An 18061-nucleotide genomic window follows, 5' to 3' on the forward strand; every position below is an offset into this window, starting at 1 on the left:
TACCAAAATATTATTTAAAATATGATAAGACTTTTAAGCAGAGTAGAGCATGCGTACCCCTTCGTCCGCCTTTGCCCAGCTGAAGCCGTTCCATAGTTTTTCGGACTACAAATCCCATCCCAAGCGGGCCGGGGCTGATGGGAGTTGTAGTTTTAAACAGCTGGAAGGTCTTCAAAGGCTTGCGTTCGCCAGCAGCTTCGTGTCCAAACCGTGTAACCTTTAGGTTGCAGCTGCGGCTTCGCCCTCGGCCAGCAGCAACTAGCGCCACCTGCCGGCCGCACCTCTGGCAGCGAAGGCAGCTTGGGCACGACAGACGCAGCCTTTCGCAACGGCGCGTTGCCCGAGGCGGGGGAAGGAAGGAGCCGCCTTCTGCGAACCCAGAAAGCGCGTTTGTGCACAATCCCGGCTCTCCCGCCGCCTTACCCAGATCAGCAACGTTTGCAGGAAAAACTCAAACTACAAGCACCCAGGCATTTTTTTAGGGGGGGGGGGTTGCTCCTCGTAGGGAAGAATATTGATGCCCTTTTCGGAATATCATTCCCCTATTTAATTTTTTTTTTTGGAGAGGGTGACATAGCATGGCTATGCAGCTAAGCCCCGATTTCAAAGCGAGATCAACCGATTCCTCCCCAATATTGGCTCCATCTGCTCAGCCCAGGCGATGATCAAGAGAGGAGGAGGAGGAGGAGGCAGCCCCGGGAATGTCCTTGAAGACGGGATCCCCGCCGAGATCCTTCCTCGGCTCGACCTTGGTTCTGGAGGGGCGTGGGCCGCGGGGCGGGGCGCGCGCTCTGCGTTAGGGGAGAGAAAGTTGTCTTTCGTGATTTTGCACTTCCTGTTCGGCAGCAGCGTCCTCCTCCTCGATTGCGAGGAATATATATATATACACGCGCGCGCACAGAGCTTGGCGACAGCCTTCCCGGGCTGGGTTTCCTTGCTCGCTCGCGCGCCTTTCCCTTGGATCTTGTGCAAGCAGCTGTCAGAAAGCGTCTTCGCTTGCAAAGCGCGAAAGGAGAACCGCAAGCAGTGCTGGGTGATCTGTTCACCTCCCTCCCTCCCCGAGTCACTTGTGTTTGCAAACTGCAGCCGCCTGCCTGAGAGTCTTGTTTTGCAGCGCGAAAGGAAACTAGCTCTTCAACGCGAATTGCATCTCTTCTTCCTCCTCCTCCTCCGTAGTGGTGGCTGGCGGTGGGGCGGACCTGGACACTGGAGCCAGACTTGGCACTATAGAGCAGAGGGGTGGGGGGGGGGAGCTGCGTTTCTGCAAAACAGCCTCCGCATTCAGATAATCTGCACGATTACTCTAAATTGTGTTGGGTGCACCTCCTTGCTTTCGCCCTCCGGGCACGCTGACTCAGAGGACATGCCCATCTCCTGCTGCGCGGGGGGAAGGAAACTTTTGCAGCCGCCCAGAAGCGCGGGCTGCTTCTGAATCGGCCCAGGAGTTCCCCATTGCGCTTTTTTCTGCACGATGCGAGGCACCTTCTTCCGCCTATCCTTCCCAGATCCATCCCGTGCCCTTGAGGACCCCGAGCAGCCGCTGTGGTCGTAACACCCCCCACCAGCTTGGGACATCCCTCTTTTACTGCTAAAGGCTCTGGAAAAACAAGGCAATATAAAACTAGGAGCTCAAAAGACCCGTCACTTGGCGGAGGAACTTGGAGAGGGTCAGCCGAAGAGCCTGGCTGGAGGAGAGACCTGGCCGGGCCGGTTCCCGTGGGCCTCTCCTCCGACCTTCCCGTCGGAAGGGACATCGAAGAGATGGGAAGCACCGCTATGGACACCAAGAAGAAAGATGCAGCGCCCAGTGCCAAGAAGAGCAGCAGCCAGAAGAAGCGTCTTCTGCGAGTCCACATCCCAGTAAGTTGTGCCTGCCTGATAGAGCTCGTTCTCTCTTCCCTCTCCTTTCCCCCTGCTCGATTCCTAGCACTGGTAAAGACCGAAAAGCGAGTTATTGTTGTCTTCTCTTTTCTCTGGCCATTTAAGAGCTATAGAGAAGTTGATGCATCTCTCCTCTACCCCCACCCCCCCCCCAAGGATTATGTTATCTCCTTTGCAGCGCGAGCTCTCTCTTTTGCAGCAACAGGTTGGGAGGGGGTGGGGCACGAAAGGAATGTGCTCATGCCTGTCACTCAAAAGCCACAATTGGGGAACGGCTCTTTTTGCGGGGTGGGGTGACTGGTGGGGCGGAAAAGGGTGAGAGCAATGGGGCAGCCGTGCCCTGACACTTTGGCAGCAGCCTTTTCTAGGGAGGGATTTATGTGCAATACAACCCCTTTTAAGAAAACGTGTTTACATTTTATACGGCACCCATCCAGCCAAGCTGTCTGGAAGGTTATGCAATAAAATACGATAAAAAAGTATTACAGTGCAAAATGAAACAAAAGCCCTTGGAGAGAGAAGCAACCACCCCAGCAAACCCAGACCCCATTAAAGCAAGTTTAAAACACAGCATGGGGGGTAACATGGTGCAAGCAACAATAACAGACCTGAAGCACCTATGGATTGGAATTAAAAGGCCTGGGGGAGCAGGAAGAAGTGTAGGCACCAGGTGATTCTCTCTGGGCATGGCATTCCTTACTCAAAAGTAAGGCCCATGGCATTCAGTGGGTCTAATGCTCAATGAGTGTGCACAGGTTTTACAGCCTCAGTCTGGTTTCTCTGCCAGCTGGTCGTGGGCTCCAAAGGTTTCCCAAGGCTAGGAGAGGTGAAGCCCAGTTTGAGGACTGTGATGCTACACAGACACCCACGTGCATCTGCTTAAACCAGATTCCAGCCCCAATGGAAAACCTGCATTAGCCAGATCGTACAAGTGAATTAAAAAATAAAGCATTGGTTGCCTGCCTTCTGTTCACAACTAAGAACAACCTCACATTCAAGCAAACTGCTGCACGGAGACTTAAGAGGTGGCTTAGTTTGCAACCCTACACTTGCTTCCCCGTATAGGGTTGTACTGTGAAGGTGCCCTTCATCATACAATACCTTTAAAGCAGCTCTTCGGGTTTGAAGTTGTCCTGGGATCTAGCAACTTTTGCTTGGAAGGTTGGGCTCTTCTCAGTGTGCAGCTTCACATGTTTTGGACTTTGACTCCAAAAGGCTACCTGGGACTGATGGGAGCAGGGGCGTCGCTGGGGAGGGGCGGTGGGGGCGGTACGCCCCCAGTGACAGGGTGAGCAGCGGCGGGTGGGGGCGACCCCTCCCGCCACTCCCACGCGCCGCTGCGCCCTCCGTCACCCCGGGAGCAGCAGCACACGGATGGGGTGCTGCTGCCGCTTTTTTTCGGCGGGGGGGGGTCGACCAGCGAGGGGGGGGTGTCACGCTTGTCACCCCCTCATCGCTGGTCACCACCCCCCGCCGAAAAAAACCGCGGGGGGGGGCGGGAAAGGAAGCAGAGCAGGCGCGTTTAAGCGCCGCTCTGCTTCCTTTTCCCCTTTCCGCTGCTTTTTTTCGGCGGGGGGGGGGCCCGACCAGCGAGGGGGGGTGTCACGCTTGTCACCCCCTCTTCGCTGGTCACCCCCCCGCCGAAAAAAAACCGCGGGGGGGGGCGGGGAAAGCCTGGAAAGGAAGCAGAGCAGGCGCGTTTAAGCGCCGCTCTGCTTCTTTTCCAGGCTTTCCGCCCGCTTTTTTTCGGCGGGGGGGGGCCGACCAGCGAGGGGGGGTCACGCTTGTCACCCTCTCCTTGCTGGTCACCACCCCCCGCCGAAAAAAAACCGCGGGGGGGGGGGGCGGGGAAAGCCTGGAAAGGAAGCAGAGCAGGCGCGTTTAAGCGCCGCTCTGCTTCTTTTGCAGGCTTTCCGCCCGCTTTTTTCGGCGGGGGGGGGGCCGACCAGCGAGGGGGCGCGCGCTTGTCACCCCCTCCTCGCTGGTCACCACCCCCTGCCGAAAAAAAGCCTCGGAAAGGGGGAAATCCCCCCTTTCTGCATACACGTGCGTCGTGACGTCATGATGACGTCACGACGCACGCGTCGTGCCCCTCCCCCAGGGGGGTGCCTCTGCGCTGCCACCGCCCCCAGCAGCGCAGAGGCTAGCGACGCCACTGGATGGGAGCTGTCGTCCGAAACATTTGGAGGGCACCTGGCTGGCAGATGCTGCTTTAGACAGGGCGGTATACAAATTTAATTAATAGTAATAACTGCTTTGTGAGAAGTTCCAGGATGAAAGGTCCTCACTGCTAAGCCATATGAGAACACAAAATGTTCCTTTCTATGTTGAGTTCCAGGACACAGTATATCCAAGTTTTCTTGTGCACCATATATAGGATATTGATATGGTGCACCATATATAGGATCACAAGGCCATTTACCCTTAATGCCCTGTTTGCAATAAGCTAAAATGGCTTAGATAACCCATAAGAAGGCATTGAAAGAGTAGAAAATGTCCACCCTCATCTTCTGATCTGATCTGCAACAGAATGAGATGGTAGCATCTCAAGGTGGCCAAATAGCCTCCACCACTTCAAATTGATGGTGGTGGGCTTGCATTTAGGATGGCTCTCCTCCCCCATGCAAAGGGCGCACATCTCAAAAGAAAACAAACACCCATGCAAGCAGAAGCTAGTGCAACAGAGCAAACCTTTCTTCCCAAAGAAGGGCTGTTGTTTAGTGGTGGAACATCAACTTTGCACACAAAATGTCCCAGGTTCAATCCCCAGCATCTTCCGCCAGGGTTGGAAGAGTCTTCCTGTCTGAAGCCCTGGAGCGCTGTGGCAAGACAATGCTGTAGAAACAAAACTGAGCTAGATGGACCAATTAGACTCAGTATATAGCAGCTTCTGATGTTCCCTAGTGTGTTAGTTTCCTGCGGACAGTTGAAAGTGGTGTCCATGCTACCCTTTTCACTTTTTTCACTTATTACAATACTTGTATAGATCAGAGCTGGGAAAGTAGAAGTATAAATCCCAAGGGGCAAACTCTATTGACTGTAGCACAGGGCATCACAATTCCCATTTCCTGTGACAAGAGGGGCGACCTAATGGAACTGCACTTCTTCAGCAGGACTCTTGAGCAAGCAGAAGTTTGCGAGCGCTTGCTGCGACGTTCCTTGATGCCTGTGGGCATGTTCTGTATCTCCACATACTTTTCGTCGGGCGTGACAGGTATTCTCTCTCACGGGCGTTCAGACATTGAAGCATCGCTCAGTAGTGAGAAGGGCACTGGAAGAAACTAAGCACAATCTGATAGCGAGGAACAGGTTTGCTTGTAATAATGCCCTTCCTGTGAGTTGCTTTGTGAGCACGGGGAAGTGAAAAATGGTTCTGCACACGGAAGTGAGCAGCACCTTAACCCACATCCCTGTCGCCACATGAACAGGATCCCAGCCTGACTCAGTATCAGTTCTTTATTGTTGGCCTGTGAATTTATATGCTCGGTCATCAACACAGATGAGAATCCCTAGTTTGTGTGCATATGCATCGAGGGCAGAGGAGGTTGGAAGTTTAACTGTTTTTGAACCCCCCTCACTGTGATTTGGCCATTCAGTAAGTTGTCAGAAGCACAGAAAACTGCCTTGCAGTGATTCAGTTTATAGGAGCCAACTCCTAGGGGCTGAGATTCCTTCGCCGCCCCCCCCCCCCAAATTGATGGGCATTGCCATTCAAATGGTGTGTGTGTGCCATGTCATGTGATTAATTATGTGGGGCAGGGCTTACCTGCCCCCCCTAATCAAGTTGACACCCATTATTCAGTTTCGGACCATTGGTTTTTCTAGCTAAGTATTGTCTACATCCAGTGTTCGATATTCACCAGGCATTCTGTTTTGGTGACTGTAACCCTGGTTTAAGGAGCTATTTGGCACCTAGCTTATATATCTGAGTTTCTAACACTACATCAGAGGGTGGGGGACCAGTGGCTTCCATATATTGTTGGGTTCTGCCTCTGTCCAGCATGGCCAGTGGTTAGGGATAATTGGAGAGCCACAGGTTTGCCACCTGTAACCTACCCTGGTTGCTATTGGCAGTTCTTTCCTGGTCACCATCGAAAGATGCCAGGGATTGAATCCAAAACCTTCTGCATGCATAGCATGTTCTCTACCCATCCCCATTTTAATTTGCCTTAAATTATTTTATGAACCTCCAGCCTAGTGAGTGACAAGTTCTTAGTAGCCTCACCTTAGTCCTAACCACACTTTCTTGGAACTGAGGGTGTAAAGATTATAGTATAATCTCTCACACACTCACCTGGAAATTACACCTCTTGAACACAGTGGGATTTGTTCCCGAATAAACACATATGGGATTGTGCCGCAAACTCTCATTTAATTCAGCGGGACTTGCTTCTGGGTTTAGGACTGACCTTTGGTCATGTTGGGAGAATAACAGCTATTATGTGGCATGCAACCAGGTGTGTGTGTGGAGGTCTATGTGCATTGACTGCCTCTGCAAGGCAGATTGCTGGCTGGTCGGAGCAGTCAGAGAGTGCGTTAGGGTTGGAGTGGATGAATAGCTACTGGAAAAGTTTCCTGCTTTCTGTCACGGAACAACAGCAAAACGGATGTTGTGCTGCTTCTGTGTTGACTGTGGGCAGGGGACTTTCCCCAAATGTCAGATATCCCCTTTTCCTCAAGGGCAGGGACCCAGTCATATGTGCAAAAAGAGAAGTGTTACCACTATTGATGATTTGCATTACCGGCCTTTACCAGCAGGTGCCAGGATAGGTTACAGGTGGCGCTGTGCTCTGAACCACTGAGCCTCTTGAGCTTGCTGATTGGAAGGTTGGCGGTTCGAATCCGCACGACGGGGTGAGCTCCCTGTCCCAGCTTCACTCAACCTAGCAGTTAGAAAGCACACCAGTGCAAGTAGATAAATAAGTACCGCTGCGACGGGAAGGTAAACAGCATTTCCGTGCACTCTGGCACTCTTCACGGTCCTCTGTGCGCCAATAGTGGTTTAGTCATGCTGGCCACATTACCCAGAAAGCTGTCTGTGGACAAACACCGGCTCCCTCGGCTTGAAGTGAGATGATGATATTATTATTATTATTATTATTATTATTATTATTAATACCCCGCCCATCTGGCTAGGTTTCCCCAGCCACTCTGGGCGACTTCCAACAAAATATTAAAAATACATTAAAACATCAGTCATTAAGAACTTCCCCAAACAGATGAGATGAGCGCTTCACCCCGTAGTTGCCTTTGACTGGACTTAACAGTCCAGAAGTCCTTTACCTTTTACCTTCTACCTTTACAGCAATATAATATTCAGAATTAAAAACAGAACATATTACAGTCACAGGTAGGGTGGGCTCTGAAAACACACCTCTCAAGGGTCAAAGCTCAGGCTAAATAGGGTGACATCCTGCCAAGAGTAGACTGATAGCCAAGTTTGCCAATTGTCCTCACATTTGTGGTGGCAGGCAGAGAATTGTGTGCACAAGTGCCTGTTTGCTCTTCATGTGTGCAGCAAAAGTAGTGTACATAGCACCTCTTCCCTCACCCCAAGCTTTTCTTGAGATAGCTTATTGGTGCATTTCTTCTAATCTGTCTCAAGTAAGAACTTCATTTATTTTTTATACCAAGGCACACAAAAATAAACTAGGAAGTGTCTTGGTTGAAAATGGAAGGTTCCTTCACCCTTGCCCCACTTGAGGTAAATATCCGAAGAAATGCACCAGTAAACTGAGATGAAGAATTTAAAGACGGACTCCTTCAGCAATTTCTAGACACTGCCTTTATTGCATAACAAGTGCAGTCAATAGTCGTTGGAAACTCGTGCAACAGATTTCTCCCCCCTTCCCCCTCAGGTTAGTGTGGCTTGTTGGGTTGGGATAAAGTTGCGACATTCTGGCATGCGGACTGTATTATTTTTGTCATTGGTAAAATCCGCCCCCCTCCTTACTTAGCAAGAGCATTTGTTGTGATAGAGAGAGAGGCCAGCATGGAACATGATTGAGCAAGAATCAGGAATGCCCCGTATGCAAGAACGCTTTTGACTGAGGTGATTTTGGCTCTGGTTTGTGTGTGTTTTTAACTTGGCGAGGCTTTTCTTGCTATGCTTCTTCCTTGTGCTGAAATTGCCAGCTTCTACATCCTGTTGAAAAACAGAATGCTATGGGTGATTTTATTTATTTTTTGCAATATTTATGTATATTTCCCAGTAATTTATTTTACATTTATATGCCCCACCTTTCCACCAAGGAGTTTAAAGTAGCATGTGCGGTTCTCCTCGTCTCCATTTTATCCTCACGGCAACCAACCCTGCAAAGGTGGGTTAGGTTAGTGAGAGAGACAGGCGCAAGGTCACCCAGTGAGCTTCATGGCTGAGTGGAGATTTGAACCCGGGTTTCCCAGGTCTTACTCCAACCACCCTAACCAGTATACTGCAGTGCTCCCTGGGCCGTTTACAATAATAATCGAAGCCATGCGAAGAAACAGGACACAAACACGGGCTCTAAAACAAAATAAGGCAAAGTTGCTGCTTGCAGAGTTTCAAAAGAACTCATTTTATGGCAGATGTGTCCTGTACTGACCCTATCAAAAGTGGCTGTGGAAATTGGACCATTGAAAGAAAAGAGAGGGTTTTGCTCCATTCATACCAAACCATGGTTAAGGACATTTAACCTTGGTTTGGCATGGCATCTGAAATGTACAAGCCACATTTTGTTATTGGCTGGTAAAGTAGAAATTATAGTTTGAAGCTGGCGCTTTCAGGCCACCGTTTATGCCGATCTGCATTGAGAGAGCAGGAAACAAATTCCGTCGATCGATAACGATAATGATGACACTTTTTCTCAGAGACTACCCATAAAGCATGTTTTACTTCTCAAGGTATTTCAAAAGAAAGCCTGTTCCTTTCTCCGCATCCCTCATTTGCCATGCAAACGCCAATCTTGTTGTTTTGTGTTTGTGATGCCCACAACAGTTCATCTGGTTTGGAAGTGTTGCCCGCAGGCCTGGCGACCCCTGCTTCAGGGTATCACCAAATTTGGCTCTCTCCTTCGCAGAGCTGTAGTGATGGGAGAAGCCATAGCAGCCAGTGGAATTTTGCTTTCCGTCCACTTTGTAATGTTTCTGCGGCTTTCTCAGGGCCCTGACCCAGCAACGCTATCCGTAGGAAGTTTGCAAGGTGGGAAAAGGCAAGTCCCACGAAAGTGACTCCTGTACGGTCTTGGATGCCGGCAGAGTGCTTCTGTAGGAACTGGTGAAAGTCAATAACCTTTCTGTGTGGCCGTGATCTCCATCCCAACAGTTGCACTCTGGGTCTGAGGGCCCTGCCCTTCTTTCTTCAGAATACCTCCAGTAACATGATTTTTAGAGGAAGTGGAAGCTTGTGGGCAGAGCAGGGCTGTTTTGCATGTTGCCCAAAGAGAGAGTCTTCAATAGTGTCAGGGCTCCCTCCAAGAACCCAAGTGGTTGTCTCTCTCTGCCCTGCTAGTTCTCTTTTTGCTGTAACATTTCACCTTTTCTTCTTGAAAGGGGACTTACCTTTTCTCCTGAAGGCACTTGTGCTGCTTGACTTGGCTAGGAGTGAGTTGCAAGCTTCCCCACTCTGTAGTTTGCAATCCAGGTTACCTGTACTGTGGAGTAGAGACCCTATATTTGTGTGTGTGTGTGTGTGTGTGTGTGTGTGTGTGAGAGAGAGAGAGAGAGAGAGAGAGAGAGAGAGAGAGAGAGAGACTTGGAACAGGAGCACTTAGTTCCAAGCTTGAGAAAAGATCCTTACTAAGGCAAATGACTTGGGCATCTCTGCCAGGTGACAGGTTTGCCAATGCAGCTACTGTACTTCCTCCAAGGAAAAAGCAGTTTTTCGCCCTGCTGTGGGACATTCAGATCTCTGCACGTTGATCGTTGCTGTGGGTGCTTGATGCTGAACTGGGAGAGAAAGCAGCGAGTGGTGAAGTCAGGAAGGAACTCAAAACAAAGACTGATTTCTGTGGAAAGGGGGCATGCTTTTGAAAAGCTGTTCTAATGTTTATAGAGAATTTTTGTTTACCATTTAGGAATCCTTTGCTTTGTCAATTTGCTGCTTTCCAGTACCTGCCACCATCCAAGTTGGTAACGATCAGTTGTGATGATCTACATGCAGGTCATGCTTCAACACTCTCCCACCCCTCTTGGTCTATCACCCCGCCTCCCTTTTCTGGCAGTGTCATTTGCAATGGCATGGTTTAGCGAATCCATTTAAACCACATTGTCTCAGAGGATGAAATGAGCATTTAATGGGCTTGGATTCAACAAACTGTCTATATTTTTTTTGCAGATTTGCCTGTGGAGTCCATTTCCACTTTCAGGGCTATGTACTTCTGTTTGATTCTCTCCCCACCGCACGCTTCTCAAGTCGGTGATGCCCAAAATGAAAAGCTCAAGCGTGTTGATTTTAGCCCTGAGGCACATCAGCTACGATCATCTGTGCCTTGTTCATGCTTTGGCTTTCGGAACATCCTGGAAAATGCTTAAGACCCCGACATTTGCAGTGATATGCCCCAAACCGAATCACCCTCTTTTGGGGGATGGAGGTTAGCTTCAGATTACCAATTCTGCACAGGCTTGGACTTCAAACATGAAGGCCTCTTCTGATTAGGCCTGACAGTTGCACTATAAGTATGTAAGGAGAACTCTTTTCACACTCTCTTTGTTGGGTATTGAGTCATCATGACATGCAGACTCCAGCTATTTTCTTTCTCCTGCTGCTTCTCTTCCTTTTGGGCTGCCTTAGAGTATCATTTGTGTTATTTCAGCAGCTCCTGTCAGCGCAGAATTACTTGTCAAGAGAGCTTTTCACCAGTAAAGTTCCCCCCTCCTTCCTTTTCGTTATGAGATCATACTTATTATTCAGTGGATTCTTAAAGGTAAAGAGGAGGGAACTCAGCATGTGTGCAGACGATTTGTCAATTGCTGAAGTGCATAGTCTAGGAAGTCGGAGGCACATTAGAACATAAGACACTACTTTATTTTTTAGGTACCGGTAGGTAGCTGTGTTGGTCTGACGCAGTCGAAATAAATAAAAAAATAAGAAAATTGTCCAGTAGCACCTTAGAGACCAACTAAGTTTGTTCTGGGCATATAAGCTTTCATGTGCATGCACACTTCGAAGTGCTGTTGGACAATTTATATATATATATATTTACTGCTTTGATTTTGCGTGTTTCCCCCCATCTAGCCCAGTACTGTCTTCTCTTGACTGGCAATAGTTTCCCAGGATCTCAGGTAGAGGCCTTTTGCATCTTCTGTTACCAAATTCTTTTACCTAGAGATGCCAGGATTCGAACTTTTGACAATGAACTATGGCCTCCCAAACTGGTCCTGTTTGGGTTGCTGTTTTCTGGCTGTACTAGCTGGGATCATCCTAAGGTGAAATGCCCTACAGATATGCACAGAGCATTAGAAGGGCGAGACTGGGATCTAGCAAACCTTCTCTCTTCCAGCTATTGCTATTGGTCTCAAAAGAAGGTTGGGTTTTTTGGGTGCCTTGCCTTTAGTGGCACTGCTGTAGGGTTATACATTTGCCGTAGTGCTTGGACATTTGGAATGTGTTCTGGTGAGCTGGAACACCAGTTAAGGAAGTGTTTAGGATGGGACATAGCATTACAATCAGTTGCTTTGTTGCTGGGTTGCAAGCCAGCCTTGGATGCTGTGTTGAAGCCACGGGAACCTTTGCTGCATTGCAGTGTTGTGTGAGGAGGATGCTGTGTGGCATGAAAGTGGATTAAGCGTGGCTGGAGGTGAGTGACTCACCTGCATTGGAGTGAATCCTGGATGCTTGAAGGCATTCCAGTCATTCCAGAGCCAGCTATAAATTTTGTGCCCTGGAGAGATACATAGCTATTAATGTTCCTAATGATTTATTCAGTACTTTTGATGTGCAAGATGGAGCGATCAAGAGCACTTCATTCACCCCGACAATAGGACAGTAAGGTTGGTCCCCACAGTTATGTCCTTTTAACATTATAATCCTTAGTTCACAAATAAAGGAATTGGAAGTTGGATGAGTCTTGTCTGTGAATCTATGGATCGACCTGTTTTTGAAAGACAGACTTCTCAAATTCAAAGTTCTGCATCTTCGACTATCATGCCTAGTTTATGTTTTTGCTATTATACTACTCTAATTCCCCTTAAGAGGGGTTTTGCAATTTGTGGGTGCTTTTGGACAGGGACTTAATAATGCAAATGGGTTGTTGGCAAAGGGTTTTTTAAATCTCTCTCTCTCTCTCTCTCACTAGATTTATCCTGGATAGAGTAAATTTGGTTTAAATTGGGGGAATTGGGACTGGCACTTTGATGCCAACAACATTATGTGGATGGTGCAAAAAGAAAAGGAAAGAAAAGAGAGGCATGCAATAAACCCCTGCCTGAGAAATCCTCCAATTAACTTGTAAGAATGGGGTTCAATTCATGTCCAAGAGGTGTACAATGAACTCGCTTCTCCTTTATTCCACTACATTTATTTGGACTATTTATATTCTGCCTTGTAGCCCCAAGAGGCTGTCTGAAAGCAGCTTGCAAAAGGTTGTCAAAAGAAAACACGATTTTCTGAATTATGCCTTTATTAAGGATTTGGATGGTGCTGGTGTTGAAGGACTTATGAAGGTGACCCACAAGAAACTTGGATCTGATTTAGGGCCAGTTACATCTTTCCATCTCTCTGTCTCTGTCTCTCTCTCTCTCTCCCCCCCCCCCCAACCTCTGCTATGTAATCCCCAAAGAGAGGCCGCTGAATCATTCTACATTGCTCATTATGTGTGTATTCCTGCCAATTGTAATGTGCTGAAGCCCAAATTCAGCCGGAGGCATCTAGATTCTCCTGTCAGAGCTAGAAGTCAGTTCAGTTGTTTAATGGTGCTGCTACTCCTGTGAAATACTGCTTGTATAATTATCCAGTTGAATACTAGTTTATAATGATGGATTGGCGGACTTCAGGACAGGGCCAGCCCACCCATGTGGCAAGGTGAGGTGACTGCCTTGGGCGGCATGAACCACAGCAGCAGCAGATTCCGATGTACAGCTTTATTCCCCTCCCCCCCCCCCCAATTCCTGATATAGATTTTCACTCACCTCTTCTTCCTTGGCAGGGATGGAGGGTGCCGTTTTGTGGTTAGCCTCAGGTGCCAAAATGTCTTGGGCTGGCCCTACTTCAGAATGATAAATATCAAACCTGCATTTGCCATGCCAATTTAGCACCAGCCTTCAAAATCAACAACACAGCCATAACTATAGCATGTAAGGGCTTGTCCGGACATCTGCTTCTTGCATCTTTGGTTTTGGATCAAAAAACCTTAGTATGTCTAGCCTCATATTGTCTACTCTGAGTAGGGGAGGAGTAGAGTTCCTCCTCACCTCTGTTCTTTGAGATTGTTTCAAGTGGAGATGGCGGGGATTGAACCTGGGGTTATTTTCATACAAAGCAAGGGCTTTAACGGCTGAGTTTTGCACCTTCAGTGATGGTGATGGGATGGTGCCCTCCCTGAGGTTGCAGCCTGTTGCCCCCTCACCTGCCACAAGGGGTGGGGAGAGAGCATGTGATTCGGCATACACAGTTGTCCACCAACAGAGGGGAATGGCCAAGGGGGCTTACAAGGAACAGCCGGGACCCCCTGTCTCCAAGCATCTGCTGCATGAGTTGGGCACCTTGTTTTGCCTAATGGTAGAGCCTGCAACCGGGATATAAGCTCATGGAAGGCTGCATATACACCACGTTGTTGTTGTTGTTGTTCAGTCGTTCAGTCGTGTCCGACTCTTCGTGACCCCATGGACCAGAGCACGCCAGGCACGTCTATCCTTCACTGCCTCTTGCAGTTTGGCCAAACTCATGTTAGTAGCTTCGAGAACACTATCCGACCATCTCATCCTCTGACGTCCCCTTCTCCTTGTGCCCTCCATCTTTCCCAACATCAGGGTCTTTTCTAGGGAGTCTTCTCTTCTCATGAGGTGGCCAAAGTACTGGAGCCTCAACTTCAGGATCTGTCCTTCTAGTGAGCACTCAGGGCTGATTTCTTTGAGAATGGATAGGTTTGATCTTCTTGCAGTCCATGGGACTCTCAAGAGTCTCCTCCAGCACCAGTCTCCTCCAGCACCAGCTCCTCCTCCTCCTCCAGGGTCAAGATACACCACATTATTTTCCCCCAAATAATCCTTGGAACTGTAGTTTACTCCTCACTGAGCTACAACTCCCAGCACCTGCAACACACTACAGCTCCTAGGGGGGAAATGATACACTTTCAGCGTGTGTTTCAAATGTGTGGCGTGTACCAGGCGTTTTCTCAGGTGATCTGATCCCCAACACAAACCCACCATCCAAAAGCATCAATGCTTGAGAACAACGGATGCCCATCTATTTTGGCCCTATGTCTTTGGTGGGGCTTCTTTCCATAGATTAAAATATGCAATCATTCTATAACAATCCAAGCCAAAGTATCATTTTAAGGGCTCTGGCAGCCTATCTATTTGGCTTATAGACTGAACTTTGATTATTTAAGAATTCAGATTCTAGAAGAACAAAGAGTTACAAAACAAATATGTTGTGTGGAAACATGTTTTGAATTAGTAGGGTCTTGGGGAGTTAATTTACACTTTTGGTTAAGGGCTGATTTATGTCCTAAGTCATTATTTTGGAAACTCTTAAGATCACCTTGATGGTGAAATACCCTTGATGGTGGAATACCTTTTTCTACATGCTTCCATGAGCAGTAAAATCCACCTAATGGTTTAACAAATGTTTAAAAACAGAAGAGGTTTTTTAATATTAAAAAGGGTGGAAGCATTCATCTGTGTTGTGTATGAATGCAGAAACACCCGTGGAAGCTGATCTGATTCGGACCTGGGGGAGGGTAGAGGGTTAAGACCCCCTAGTCCCCACACCAGGGTCCCAGTCCAGACATGCCAGAGATAAACCAGCAGCAAAGCCCAGATCCACACATACATTTAAAGTACATCCAAACACATTTAAAGCACATGTCTTCTCTCAAAGAGTTCTGGGAGTTCTCTATGGGGAGGGGGGGAAATACAGTTTCTGGAATTCTTTGGAGGAAATCGTTTCCTTTAAAAGTGTCTTGGCTGTGTTTTAAATGTCTGGTGTGGATCTGTGTTGGCTAAGGGGCTCTTATGCCACTTAAGGCTGTCAGGGTGACAGTGCAGGGTCTTTTCCATAGCGGCCCCAAACTTTTGAGGTATATTTCCCAAGGTGAATATGCCTTGGCCCTTCCTGCTTCTAACAAACACAGCGAGACCACCTTGTATCACAAGGCCTTCAAGGGCTTACTTTTGAGCAGGATGGAATTGATTTAAATCAAATCGATTTAAATCACGATTTAAATCACTAGTTAGTAAGACTTGATTTAAATCACTAGTCAGTAAGACTTGATTTAAATCTTTTTTTTTTTTACAGGAAGACTCATTCTTGCTGGTATAATCTTAATATTTACAACCAGATGGCGGTTTCATTTTTGGAATAATCAATTTTCAGAGTAGTTTTTACAGTTATATCAAAAATTACTGATTTCGTTATACTATTAGAAATACATAGACTGATAAAAATTATGAAATTATTGTTTATATTTGTACTTTATTTCCTTAAGAACAATTTAAACAATTTATTTAACTAAAACAATAACATTATAGCATATGTATCCATGTTTGTTAACTGATGTGGTTAAACGTTAAAAAGAAGAAGCTTAGACTGAGTTTTAGCACACATGAAAAACTAAAAACAAATCCTTATTTCCTGATGAATAGCCTTTGGACTATAATGTAACTTAAATAGAAAACTATATTTAGAAAGATTTTTCCTCCAAAAGCATTTTATTAAAAAAATCTGATTTAAATAAAAAATGTTGATTTTTTATTTTTTAAAAATTGATTTTTATCCACCCTGCTTTTGAGTGTCTAAAAACTGTGATTATGTCAGGATGTGTTTGGCTGACTGTTTTTATACAGAACATATTTTTTTGCTGGGATTTTATGCCTACGTTTGCAGGGTTTGGTGTTTACAGTTTTGCGAGCGAGTTCTTTTGGAGCCGGACAGTAGTTCTTTAGAGAGCAGGGGTTGGTTGATAGAGCTGCTGTTTCCCATGGTGTGGAAGTTCAAATTGTATTTGTCTCTGGGCCAAACAGGCTTTGCAGGTTGGCTTTTGAAACTCTGCAGAAACACGTGGAGAGAGAGAGAGAGAGAGAGAGAGAGAGAGAGAGATCCTACTGATGCCACAACGCTGAAAAAGCTGTCCTCTCTTCCCAACCCAAGAAGACTTTCATTGAAATAAAAATTAAAATACTGCTGCTTTTACCTGCTCCTGCTCTGCGAGTCCCACTTGGGAACTTTGGCTTCCCCTCTCCTATCCCACATGCAACTGTAGTTTCTGCTGCAGTCGAAAGACTTGTCAGTTCCAATATTGCATGGTCTTCGGAGCTCACTGTGGGGAGAGACAAGTCTGGGAACAATGCAAACAAGCATAGCCAGTCATTTCCACTAATTGTTGTTGTGGGCGGCAGAACACATAAAGCGGGAGAGAAGGGGAGAGGCGGTGGGAATGTGTCTGCTCTGGAAGCTGGCTACATTAAAAATAATAATTATCATAGCGCTGTGCATGGTGGCTCCTGAATCCTTTCCTCTGATGTGGTGGAACTTCGGATAGGAAAGTTCTAGATAAGAGCAGGATGTGAGAGCTCTTGGCTCCTGTACAGCCTATAAGCCCAGTGAGAATAGTGTCAAGTGTGTGCGTGAGAGAGAGGGGTGTGTGTTGGTGTTGACCTTTAAAGTGTTGGTGTTGACCTTTAAAGCCCTAAACGGCCTCGGTCCTATATACCTGAAGGAGCATCTTCACCCCCACCATTCAGCCCGGACACTGAGATCCAGCACCGAGGGCCTTCCGGCGGTTCCCTCATTGCGAGAAGCAAAGCTACAGGGAACCAGGCAGAGGGCCTTCTCGGTAGTGGCACCCGCCCTGTGGAACGCCCACCCATCAGGGGTCAGAGAGATAAACAACTACCTGTCATTTAGAAAATACCTGAAGGCAGCCCTGTTTAGGGAAGTTTTTAATTTGTGACTTTGTATGGTATTTTAATATTTGTTGGAGGCCGCCCAGAGTGGCCGGGGAGACCCAGCCAGATGGGCGGGGTACAAATAAATTATTATTATTATTATTATTATTATTATTATTATTATTATTATTATTGTTGTTGTTGTTGTTACTGGGATGTTGGGTTCCCTCCTTCTTGTTAGAAATGTACCATGTTGCATGTTTCTGCCATGGATTCAGATTGAATTACTCTTTGAGATAATATCACACAAATTCCGTCACAAGGCCTTTGAGGGCTTAAGTTTATTTTACTTGTCGGAATAAACTACTGCAAAACATCCCGCTTGATTGTGATGAAACCTCAGACTTGTTTACAAAAAAACAAGTAGGACATTTCATTAGAATTGTCCATCAGGGGCAGCTGCTGCTGTTGGCATATGTTTTGTCTTGAGAGACAATGGAGTGCGCCTCCGGAGAGTGAAGTCAAACCACTGGGGCGCAAGACTGGGTTGTTTGTATGGAGGTCCTGGGCAGCCCAGATGACAAAGGCCCCTCTCTCGGCCTCACTGATGTGGTCCAAAGGAAAGCAAAGCAAAGCAAGACATTTGGCACCAGCTTGGCTGCTGGAGGTGCTGGAAGGAGGTGTGCAAGGCGTCATCCAACTGTCTTAGGGACTCTGCTCCGGATTTGTGTAGGGTTTACTCCTGAGCTCCTTCCCAGGTTGAAGAGCCCCATCTGCCCCTCACTTCCCTCCACAGCACCTGCAGAAACTGCCTTCTTGACCGTTGGACCCATGATTGGTTTTTGTCCACTCAACTCACCGGAGCCTGTCTTCACATGCTGCAGGCGGGGAGGGGGAGACAGCTTAAAACTGTTATTTGAAGAAACATTCAAAAAACCTAATCAAAATCAACAGTAAACCAAAAACTGATTAAAACACATTTTTATTTATTTATTTATTTATTTACTAAATTTGTATACTGCTTTATACCCCGTAGATCTCAGGACGGTTCATTTAACTTCTGCACACCTGTAGAAAATATTTTAAGCAGGTGCCGAAAGGGGGGTACAGAGGGGTTTGTTGGCACGTGCAGAAAGTAGTCTGTGTACAAAGGCAA

At 47.2% G+C, this 18061-nt stretch overlaps 1 protein-coding gene across 2 annotated transcripts in view; it reads left to right on the forward strand.

The window, feature by feature from the left end:
* The first annotated feature begins 1244 nt into the window (after positions 1-1244).
* Positions 1245-18061, forward strand: part of PRKAG2 (protein kinase AMP-activated non-catalytic subunit gamma 2) — a 177204-nt gene continuing 160387 nt past the window's right edge. Inside the window, exon 1 of one of the 2 annotated variants that reach the window (XR_004427668.1) lies at positions 1245-1860. Coding sequence is in view for 1 of the 2 variants with exons in the window: in XM_033165488.1 (XP_033021379.1) it covers positions 1762-1860 (99 nt within the window). In the remaining variant the exon portion in view is untranslated. The remainder of the gene's footprint in view (positions 1861-18061) is intronic. The other variant, XM_033165488.1, reaches the window with a different exon arrangement.

This window comes from Lacerta agilis, chromosome 12 (assembly GCF_009819535.1).
Source record: "Lacerta agilis isolate rLacAgi1 chromosome 12, rLacAgi1.pri, whole genome shotgun sequence".
NCBI classification, from domain to species: Eukaryota; Metazoa; Chordata; class Lepidosauria; order Squamata; family Lacertidae; genus Lacerta; species Lacerta agilis.